This window comes from Trachinotus anak, unplaced genomic scaffold, assembly GCF_046630095.1.
Source record: "Trachinotus anak isolate AG129_WGS33_773 ecotype Australia unplaced genomic scaffold, CSIRO_AGI_Tana_v1 ptg000016l, whole genome shotgun sequence".
NCBI lineage: Eukaryota > Metazoa > Chordata > Actinopteri > Carangiformes > Carangidae > Trachinotus > Trachinotus anak.
This window is the reverse complement of record NW_027273867.1, coordinates 22,523,154-22,534,406: the sequence shown is the minus strand read 5'-3', so window position 1 is coordinate 22,534,406 and position 11,253 is coordinate 22,523,154. Positions and strand designations below refer to the sequence as shown.

The following is an 11,253-nucleotide window of genomic DNA, read 5'->3' as shown; positions in this document are numbered from 1 at the left end:
TAATAGAACTAACTCCCACAAAGGTGATTCCCTACCTCGAAACAATACATATCTGCATTAAAACAACAAGAACCTGAGGAAATATTAAATTATATAAACAAGAAATTTACAGAACACATCACTGATCCTTAACTATACACAGATCTAACATAAAGACAGAAGGAAGCATGATAAAGTTTTGGAAAATATTTTTTATTTCACATATTTCCTTATGTTAAAAAAACAACACAAAACATGTGATCTGGACACATAAAACCCTAATTATTATAATGGAAATTATTACAGTCATGACAGTGGACTGTTGTAGTTTGGTGTAGAGTTTTTATCAAAGCATAAAAATACAGTCTCCACAGGATTTACACTAATGTTTCCATGTGTGATCACAAGGTTTTTCATGGCAACAAACTGTTTATTTATGTGTCTGACTTGTTTATCAGGTGAGTGTATTGGGCACATCTCCTTCCAACGTTAAGCAGAACTGACTCCAAATAATTACCCCACAATAACAAAAACAAAAAAAATCATTAGTGGTCTGAAGGTGGTCACTCATCATGGAACTTGGGCAGCTTGTCACCAGGTACAACCACATGCTCCACCCCTGTTTCTGTGATCACCACCAGGTGAGCCACGCCCCCGCTGACGTTGTCTCTGCCCATGGCCAAAGCAAGAGCTGTGAGTACAGGAACAGAGGGAGGAGGTAAAGGGAGGGAGGAGGACAGACCGGAAGAAAAGGCAGGAGAAACACACAGTGGGTCAAGCTGAACGAGCACCAACAAGCAGTTACAGCTCCTAACGACAACCACTGAGCCACCGACAGACATCTAATCGTGTTTTAAACTGATTTCTATTCAACTCTTTCCTCTAAGTGCAAACAGAAGATTTCTTCTCAGAAAATAAATACATGAATACATGAATTTTAATGGAAACCAAGAGACTTTCATGAATTCTTATTTTCTGCTACCTTGTTCATATTCACACATTTTCTTGGAATCACTTTAAAATCCTGACATAAACATCCTGACAACACAAGCACAAATGCATTTGAGTTCGTGGACATCAGTAAAATAATACGACAGTACCATTAGTGGCAAACTGCAGACATTCTTCTTTGCTCATGTTGGGTTTGTATTTAGCGTCAACGTAGCCGTAGATGTAAGTGCTGCCTGAGCCACCGATGGTGACAGGTTGACTGATTAACATCCCACCTAGAGACACGACGTACACCTGGGGGGGGGGGGATATCAGCAGTGCAGGTATATGCAGCAAGGATAAATAAGTACTGTTATCGTCACAGTTTCTCTGGTGTCCGGTGTCTTTATAACCTCCACCCACCTGTGGTCCTTTCTTCCTGTCCCAGCCCGCTGTGATGAAGCCGGCCTGCAGCTCCTCTTTGTTTTTGTAACACAGTTCCTTCAGCACTGATGCTGCTGCGATCACCAGTGGAGGGGTCTCCATCTGGACACTATGGATTAGGGAGGATCAACAATAAATGTTTTGTCTTTGTGTAGACATGTATGCATGCTTCTACATGTGTCTATACTCATATGTGCATGTGGCACCTGTGGAAGGACAGGTGGAATTTAGCAGCCTTGGTGACGGCCTGAGCGTCAGCGAGGGAGCCAGCCATGCAGCAGAAGATCCGGTCATGAACCTGGATCACCTTGTTGATGGTTTTAGTTGATACATATTCCCTGAAGAGAAGACGAGAACAAACACAAATACAGTTTAACAGCATCACCAACTGCAGCCTCTTCCTGTCTAACTCCACCAGATCTGGATTATTATCTGGGCCTGCAACAAACTGTACAATCTCATCGATGTCAACAGCATAAATATGTCGCAATTTTCACATCAAAATCCAAATATCATTTCCTCAGAAACTTACGAAAGTGGAGAAAAATGATGATGATGGGAAAGTTAGGGAAATTGATTAAAAAAAATCTTGAATCAGCCCTTAACTGGATCCTCCCCAAAATGTAATTGGGTCTTCCCTGGACCATCGCCCGCCCCTCAACCAAGTTTGGTGCAAATTAGAACAGTATTTTTTCATTATCCTACTGACAAACAAACAAACTAGAATGGCACTCAATAGAGTGCATATGTCAGGCCGGCCAGTGTCAAACATGCCCCAGACTTCAGCGAAAAAAAGTAAATACTCTAGACCTGCCCCAAAATGTAATGGTTTCTTCCCTGGACCAGGCATCATTCATCCACCAAGTTCATATAAATCGGTTTCATATTTTTTGCATAACGATGCTGACAAATAATCAAACATACCAAGAAAATGAACACAGGAAACATAACCTCCCTGACGGAGGTAATGAAAACACACTGGACATTATAACCTTCATGATGATAGGATTTATTGCAGGACCGTTGTAATAGACTACATTAGTTTTAGCTAGGTTCCCAATAAACAGCCAACAGACTGTATACATAAAATCTGTGGGGTAGAAGTATAGAGTATATCAAAAGTGTACTTAAGTGTAGTACTTGAGGAAACAGTTTCTTTTTACCACTGAGCTAAGTAGGACAGGCACAACAACTTAACTGAAGCTTTGAAGCTCAAAACACATAGTGTTCTGTAAAATGATGATCTTTTGTGAGCACTTTGTAAATCTTTTTCTGCTTCAAAATATGTTTATATAATAACAAAATACACCACATGGTTCTGTATCAGCAGTTTTATCAGTTTTTTATTACTGTATCATGCAGTCTATCTTAATAATGAAGGCAACATCCTCACCCTCCAATTGAAGCCCTGGAATCTGAACCAATCACGACCCCTCCATCAAAGATGGCAGCCAGGATGGTGGTCTGAGGGAGGAGAGAGAGGGGGGGGGGGGGGGGGGGGGGTGGAGGAGGGGGGGGTCAAATATGACAAAAGACAAATATAACAATGGACCACAGGTATACTCATTTCTGATGACGTCGTGCTCATTCATGAAGACTGAACAAGTAACTACTATGAATTCTGGGACTTGGAGTTCTGTGTAGGAGGGTTTTTCTCACTGAAAATTAAAGTGTAGCTAATGGTTTTCTTTGTAAAACTATAAAGAATAAACTCGTTCAGAGCCGATATATGAGGCTACATACGCTCATTCTCAGACTTCGGGAGTATCCGGTCATGTGTCTTCACTTTGTTACAAGGTCGTTATTCAGGTACAGCATCACCTGTTCGCTGGGAACTCGGTCATTGATCATTATAAACGTTAACAGGCTTTAGAGCTGCACCGGTAGAGACGGATCCCAGCGAGCCGCTGCGGATTTACTCACCCCTGTGCTGACTCCTCTCACTTGCGGGTCCGTGCAGCGTTTCTCCATTTTCAGTCCAAATCGAAAGAGAAGCCGAGGCGACGCTCAGGCGCAGTGATCCGCACTGATCCGCACTGAGGCGCAGAGGAGCCGCACTGAGGCGCACTGAGGCGCAGGTAGACCCAGAATGGCGCTGGCTCATGTCCGCGAAACCCCCGCAGCTGGGTTTAACTTCGACAACACGGCGAGGTATGAGCTTCTTCACGACTTCTGAGCATCAGACTGAAGCAGTAATGACAAGAATAAAAATGTGATGTCGGTAACTCTTAAGTTTCCATCGCGATCAAAAGTGAAAGTAACTTTTTCCTGCATGTTTATCAGTTTAATAAGTGAAACATTGTGGTGATAGGTGTTATTATAACTATTATAAGTGTTATTATAACTATTATAAGTGTTATTATAACTATTATAAGTGTTATTATAACTATTATAAGTGTTATTATAGCTATTATAAGTGTTATTATAGCTATACTAGGCTGTATGTCTGTATGTCCATCAGTTGACCCCCCCCCCTCTCTCTGTAGAAATGCTGCATTAGAGGGTCTCTTTGAAGAAGCACAGGCACCTAAACCTCTGAAAACTGGCACCACCATAGCAGGAGTGGTGTTCAAGGCAAGTATAAAGCTGTATAAACCATACTGATATAAACTGATCAAAAAACAGTGACCTTTCTTGTTCTTTAATATTGAAACTGTTAGAGAGCCATTGTTTTTTTTTCGTCAAGTCTATTCATCAAGTAGAAACGTTCAGAAAGCTCAAACATGTGTAAGATGCCTTTAATGTCACAGTTGTTGTAGGGTGCTGCAGCTGTGAGCACAGAGGCTCCATGGCACCACACTGAAGGCCTCCCAAGCTACTCGCAAGAAAATCAGATCCAGAAGACAAACAATAACCCAGCATCCACATAGACTTTTAAAATGTTGCTGTTTGGCAGCAAACTCATATCGTCAGTGTTATATGCCGGAGTACTACTTAACACAACACGGAAGAGTTTGCATTTCTTTAAAAATCACCAATGGCTGCCAGGAAGTGGAACAACTGGGATTTCAGTGTTTTCCCTGAGGCCAGTGAAGCAGTTTCTTCTTGTGTCTGGTAGCACATAAATATTATCTGACGAATACACTTTGTTGTGTTGGTGCAGGATGGGGTGGTTCTGGGAGCAGACACAAGAGCCACCTCCAGTGAAGTGGTGGCCGATAAGATGTGCGCCAAGATCCACTACATTGCTCCAAATATATAGTAAGTCTCATGAGAACTAGACTGAAACCACGAGAGAACAAATCCACCTTACCGTACTCTCACTGATGTTGTTATTCTGTGATTCTGTCATTTGCATTTTTGATGCACTGCACATGCTGTGATAATGTGATTTCCTACATATCCCACGATGCCCTACAGTGACCCAGTATTAAGTATTACGTTTGCAAAAGTTACAGCTGCAGTGTCTTCTTTTTCAAACCATAAAAAATCTACAGAGAGACTTGTGATTACAGTAACAAACTACTGATGACAGATTGATGCAAACTGTGGTTGCATTGCATTCTGGGCTTTTGAGGCTTCTGTGGAAGATAGATTAGTCATGCTATCTTTTATTTTATAAATATCTGTGATTGATGATTCAATATTGTGTCTGAAGAAAGAAGCCATCGCTCTAGTTTCCTCTTTTCTCTTAAATTTTTTCCCTCTATGACCCTTGACCCTTTCTTTTTGCCCTGATCTCCTCTTTCTCTCTTTCTCTCTCTCTCTCTCTCTCTCTCTCTCTCTCTCTCCCTAGTTGCTGTGGAGCAGGTACAGCAGCAGATACAGAGAAGACCACAGAGCTTGTCTCCTCCAACCTCGCCATCTTCTCACTGAACAGTGGGAGGAACCCTCGTGTCGTCATGGCCGTCAACATCCTACAGGACATGTTGTACAGGTTTGTGCCGCACACACACATCTACCTGTATCTGCAGGTGTGTGAATGAACATGTGCACATGTAAACTCACAGTTTAAAATTGTGGTGTTCATCAGACTTCCCTTGTTTGATCTCCCTCAGATATCACGGTCAGATTGGTGCCAATCTTATACTGGGAGGAGTAGATTGCACTGGGAACCACCTGTACACAGTGGGACCATACGGGAGTGTAAACAAGGTGCCTTATCTTGCAATGGGTATGTGACATAACTCTATTCCATAAGAGTTTTCAGTGCTGTGTTTGTTGGAGGAGTGATGTTCTTTTCTATGTTCAGTTGTGCTGCAAACCAACAAACCAGATCGAGTGTTTGAAATTGGAATTGTAAGAGTTTATATAGACTGATCACCTCTGCTAGAATTTGATGTGAGAGTGTGATAAGGCCTTTTTTATATTTTGTCTGTATGAATTGTAATATATTTTCATAATATATGTATTTAACTCACTGTGAGACTACATCCAGTCTGTGTTTCAGCTGGCTTTACTTTGTGTTCATGCAGGTTCTGGTGATCTGGCTGCTCTTGGGATTTTAGAGGACGGGTTCAAACCTGACCTGGAGGTATGCCACCTGCAGAGCTGTTGTTACTCTCTGTGACAATGATTGTTAGTTGATTTTATTTAGATTATGCAAAGAGCTGAGAAAATGTTAAAAATAAAAAATTGATTTCTCTGAACTCTCTCAGCTGGAGAAGGCCAAGGAGCTGGTGCGTGTTGCCATCCACGCTGGCATCATGAGTGACCTCGGCTCAGGCAACAACATCGACATCTGTGTCATCACCAGACACGGAGTGGACTACATCAGACCCTACCAGGAGTCAGAGTACAAAGACAACAGGTACAAGTATGACTTCATGCAAGAGCTGCTCTCTGGACACATTCTGAAAAGAAGTTTGGAAATTTTTATGTTGAACCATGTCTGTGTCTTTCTATCTATCTATCTATCTATCTATCTTTCTATCTGTCTATCTATCTGTCTATCTATCTGTCTATCTATCTATCTGTCTATCTATCTATCTATCTATCTATCTGTCTATCTATCTATCTGTCTATCTATCTGTCTATCTGTCTATCTATGTAGGAAAATGAAATACAAGTATCGTTCAGGCACGACGCCGGTTCTGACAGAGAAAGTAGTCCCCTTAAAGCTGGAGGTTGTGCAGGAGACCGTGCAGCAGATGGATACAGCCTGACCCTCGATCCACAGTCACAACACAACATTTAGCAGAACAAAGAAAAGTCTTAATTTCATTGCATTATTATTCATGTGGTTTTAAATATAAGTGGTGAAAAATCAGACATTTGATTAACATCGTCATCATGTTTTCTACTCTGCTGCTATGATTCACTGTGATGTGGAACAGTTCAGAAACTCTTTAATTCTGCAGAGGATACCACAGTAAACTACAAGTCCATGGTGAAAAGGCTGTAACATGTTTTTACAATATGGAACGATAATAAAAACACTGAAAAAAAATTCAGTTTCATCGCTGTTGTCGTTAACTAATGCTTTGTGATTATTATTTACTATTTGTTACTATATGTTATTATACACGTTATTCTGCATATTCTACCATGACAATAACCTGACTGCATTATATTATTTATAAGTATGAGACATGCAAACATACATGAATAATCTCATTGACCTCGGGTTGCTCTCAAAAACCTGAGTCCTGCTTTTCCGCATAGCGACTGATGATGAGAAAAATACAAAGCCTTCCTATTGGTTTATTCTGTCTTTTTTATTTAAGCTTAACATCACAGAGGCTTTTTATTATTATTGTGATCGATTAACTTTTAATCAAGAAAATATCTGTGTGTGTTTATTGATAGATGCACATAGGTTTGTGTTGCTGACCAGTTTTACATGTTATTTTATGAGAACAACTGGAGGGAAATAGTTTAAAATCCTTTCACTTTCGAGTTCTTTGTCACGCACAAGGAAATGATCAGTGACGCTTTGTGAAGCGTGTTCTTCACTTTGGAAACTGCAGTGTAGATTATAAATATATATACAGTGTAAGATTATAGTTTATAGACAGTTTTAACACAATGGCTCTTTTCGAGGTCAGTGGCTTTAAGCGTTATTCTGAACTCCGGGGCCAGATTCTTCCAGCGGGACAGACGCCTCTCGTCCACCGAACCAACCACTACAAGTTTGGGACCAAAACTCAAGAATTTTCTGTTCCTGTGGGAGTGGACGTGAGTATCATGACTTTAGTTAGGAGGTTAACATCACTGAGTCCTGTCCGGTAAACCCGAGGCGTCAGACGCGGTTCAGGTTCATCTGCGCGTCTGTTGCTTTCATGGAGAGTTAATCTGCTTCATGTGAAATGTTGTATCATGGATTTATCTCCACTGTCCCGAGTTATTGTCAGAGAATATGGGTCATGAAAGATATTCACACACACACACATACACACACACACACTGGTACTTCTATCTTTGTAAGGACACTCAGCACCTTAATTCTAACCCTAGCCATCACAACTAGTCCTTAACCCCAACCTAAGCCTAAATCTAACCCTAACTCTAAAACTAATTCTTAACCCTCAATCAGGCCTTTATAGGTGTGTCAGAAAGTGAGGACGGACCAAAATGTCCTCACTTCTCTAAAATGTCCTCACTCTGTCAGGAAAATATTTTCTTGTTCCTCACTCTGTAGCATCTATTTACACACACACCATGCACCTCTCAGAGCTCTTCTCTTTGTTTTAATGCAGCCCTCAGGGTTTCTCAAGTCCTGCAACCGTGATGGGGGCGTGTGTATTGACCTGAACCACGGTACGACCACCCTGGCCTTCAAGTTCAGACATGGGGTCATCGTGGCGGTGGACTCCAGAGCCTCAGCTGGACGGTACCTAGGTAAATACACACATCTGGAAAAGTATGGAAAAAGGTGGAACTTAACAAAAAGTTGGGCAAAGCACACAGACTGTCTTTGTGTATTGTTTGACAAGCTTTGTGAGCTGCGTTACAGACGAGGCCCAGTCAGTTGTCATATTCCCCAGACACCATCAAAAACTATGCATCAGAAATACCTTCTTTTCAGCTCAAGCAATAAAAGTCTTCAGGAGGAGCTTTGAAATGTAAAACTTTATAAATACGGCAACAAGTGTGACCAAGGTGCTGCTACAGTGGTGTAGTATTGATAAGCATCAGTTGTAACCATGGTGACCAAATGTCTCTGCAGCTTCAAATGATGTCAACAAGGTCATAGAGATCAACCCCTACCTGCTGGGCACCATGTCGGGCAGCGCTGCAGACTGCCAGTACTGGGAGAGACTGCTGGCTAAAGAGTGCAGGTCCATCACACACACACACTCACACACACACACACACACACACACACGCACGCACAGACTTCAGTAGTTTATTTGATAATGATTGGCACAAACAGTATAATGTCAGGAGAATAGGAGGAGAATAGGAGTTATCAGAGGTTCTGTCTGTCACAGCAGGATGACAAACCAGAATAAAGATCCTGTGAATGAGCAAATTCTTGGATGGCCACATGGCCATGGGCGCTGGGACATGGGTTCATCTGGTTTGGATGTTTATTTCAACACTTGTGTGAACAAGCTTTCTTACTCTTACTCTTGGTGGTGTATTTGCTTGTAACATGCTGAAAGGTTTTTATCTAGTTCCTGTTGTGTGTGTTAATGTGTCAGTAACTTTCACCCAAATAAAATAAATCAATATCAAAAGTTAATTAAGTTAAAGTTAAAGTTAAGCTAATAAAGCCAGGAGGATTATCATTACACTGTAAGTTCAGGCCAACCTGCACTACCTACAGGGCTGATTGATTTGTCGGTTGATTTGCCTTTGAATTGATCGATGCTCTCTGTTGTTATTGTTTCATCCAGGCTGTACAGGCTGAGGAACAACCACAGGATCTCTGTAGCTGCTGCGTCCAAGCTGCTGTCTAACATGATGCTGGGTTACAGAGGCATGGGCCTGTCCATGGGGAGCATGATCTGTGGATGGGACAAAGAGGTAAACTGTGGGTGTGGTCATGCCTGTGTGTCTGTGTGTCTGTGTGTGTGAGAGTCTTACAATCCACACTGCCTGAAACATTAGTGTTTTCATTGACTTAAGATGAAGCAGAGTCTCATATTGTTCTCTACTTACTTATAAGAAACATCGTTGTAGTATTAGTAGACTTAAATGTTGTGCCTTTGAAAACCAGGGAGGGTGTTGGGGCTTGAGGTGCATGACAGCAGAGAGGTTAAGATATAAAACACAGTTGAAGTCATGTGTTTGATGCACAGCTGGAGGACCCACATCTGGAACATACTGTATATACATTAAATATTGACTGTATATCCATATGACATATAAAAGGTACCAGATAATTTAGAAAACACCAGCTGGATCTGAAAATTCCCTCTCTAAAGTATAATTGCAATGTGATTATTAGAGGCACTGTTGTCTTCTCAGAAGAAAATGTCAGCTTGAGTTTGGAGACTTATCAGAAACTGTGGTCTCTATTTAAAATAATAATTTTCCTAATGACTGTGTTCTCTCCAGGGTCCTGGTCTGTACTATGTGGATGATAACGGGACACGTCTGTCTGGTCGTATGTTCTCTACCGGCTGTGGGAACAGTTACGCCTACGGTGTGGTGGACAGCGGCTACAGGGAAGACATGACGGTAGAGGAGGCGTACGACCTGGGCCGCCGGGGCATTGCCCACGCTACACACAGGGACGCCTACTCTGGAGGGGTGGTCAACAGTGAGTACACACTGACAATCTCCCTCAACTTAAGGTTTTAATTTCAGCCACATCAGCACAGAGGACGACAATGATGGTCGAGCTTGTCTGTCAGTTCAGAAAACTTCCTTTAAATGTGCAAAAAGTACATTTAAAAAGAAACTAAGAAAAGGCTGAATTTTGTATAAAGCTGTGGTCTGTGATCACTTCAACATGGTAAATTGTCATTGTCATCATGTGTTTTGTGTGTTTTGTGTGTGTTGTGTTTGTGTAGTGTACCACATGCAGGAGGACGGCTGGGTTAAGGTGTGTAAGGAAGACGTGTCAGAGTTGATCCATCGCTACAGGAAGGGAATGTTCTGAGTTTAGCTCCTAAACCTGGATCAACCTCAAACCTCTGAAAATCTTTTTTATCGTTTTTATTGTGACAGTGATGTAACTTTTTAAATTTTGATTAAGAAATAAAAACTTTGTTTCACAGCAGCGTGTATAAGGCAGTGTGTGCTCCATTTCTGATTTTGGATCAATGAAAAATCAGTTAAAGCATGAGTAACACACATGAATGTAAACTGAACAGAGTCAAATTGCATCATTTAAATGTTCAGATCTTTGTTGGTCATTGGTCTTTATCTTATGTAACGTTGGTACATATTAATACTACTGATCTCCGAGCTTGGTTCACTACAGTTTTTATGATTTGTACCTGTAACCAGACATCTTGTTATAAATAATCTCACCAACACAACACACTGCTCCAAATAAAGGCTTTTCTTTGACTCACTGCTTTGTCCTGTAGTGATTCACCTGAACTGATGAATTATGTTTGTTTATTATATAAAGTGTCAGGTACAAAATTCCCTAGAGTGATGAAACATGTCACTGAAAACAGAAGAGTTTGATTTGTTCATTGGAACAAAGCAAGACAGTTTTCAGCCACTAGTAAAAATATGTCGGCATGTGGATGATGTACAATATATATAAATATATTCCAGTTATTTATGTGTTTGTCCTATTCATATAGTGTCATCACATCGCTTGTGGTAAATCTGTATATCTGTGGAAAAAGTTTTAGATCACCTGATCATTACAACATTTGGTCCTGAATGTGACCACAAACATACAGGAAGTGACAAACCTCTTCTCCAGATCTTGAAACTGGTATTATAGTAAATACTAACTGGTAAATAGTACTTTTTATATTTGTACATATGATTTCTTATGTAATTTAGAGCATAAAGTATCATACAGATTGGTAATGCACCAAAACAATA

At 41.0% G+C, this 11,253-nt stretch overlaps 3 protein-coding genes across 3 annotated transcripts; 2 read left to right on the top strand and 1 right to left on the bottom strand.

The window, feature by feature from the left end:
• Positions 1–171: 171 nt before the first annotated feature.
• psmb12 (proteasome 20S subunit beta 12) lies at positions 172–3,416 on the bottom strand. Its single transcript, XM_071501215.1, has 6 exons — positions 3,277–3,416; positions 2,747–2,817; positions 1,560–1,691; positions 1,333–1,462; positions 1,080–1,224; positions 172–670 (listed from the first exon to the last, which is right to left on the bottom strand). Exons 1-6 carry the CDS (start codon positions 3,322–3,324, stop codon positions 543–545), a joined length of 654 nt encoding a protein of 217 aa, XP_071357316.1. The 5' UTR covers positions 3,325–3,416; the 3' UTR covers positions 172–542.
• On the top strand, positions 3,355–6,754 carry psmb13a (proteasome 20S subunit beta 13a). The gene is made up of 8 exons (XM_071501213.1): positions 3,355–3,504; positions 3,840–3,927; positions 4,457–4,554; positions 5,090–5,230; positions 5,352–5,467; positions 5,769–5,827; positions 5,952–6,103; positions 6,347–6,754. Exons 1-8 carry the CDS (start codon positions 3,443–3,445, stop codon positions 6,456–6,458), a joined length of 828 nt encoding a protein of 275 aa, XP_071357314.1. The 5' UTR covers positions 3,355–3,442; the 3' UTR covers positions 6,459–6,754.
• A 244-nt stretch (positions 6,755–6,998) lies between these two features.
• On the top strand, positions 6,999–10,762 carry psmb8a (proteasome 20S subunit beta 8A). Its single transcript, XM_071501212.1, has 6 exons — positions 6,999–7,470; positions 7,992–8,133; positions 8,462–8,573; positions 9,135–9,264; positions 9,799–10,003; positions 10,257–10,762. Exons 1-6 carry the CDS (start codon positions 7,321–7,323, stop codon positions 10,343–10,345), a joined length of 828 nt encoding a protein of 275 aa, XP_071357313.1. The 5' UTR covers positions 6,999–7,320; the 3' UTR covers positions 10,346–10,762.
• The last annotated feature ends 491 nt before the right edge of the window (positions 10,763–11,253 follow it).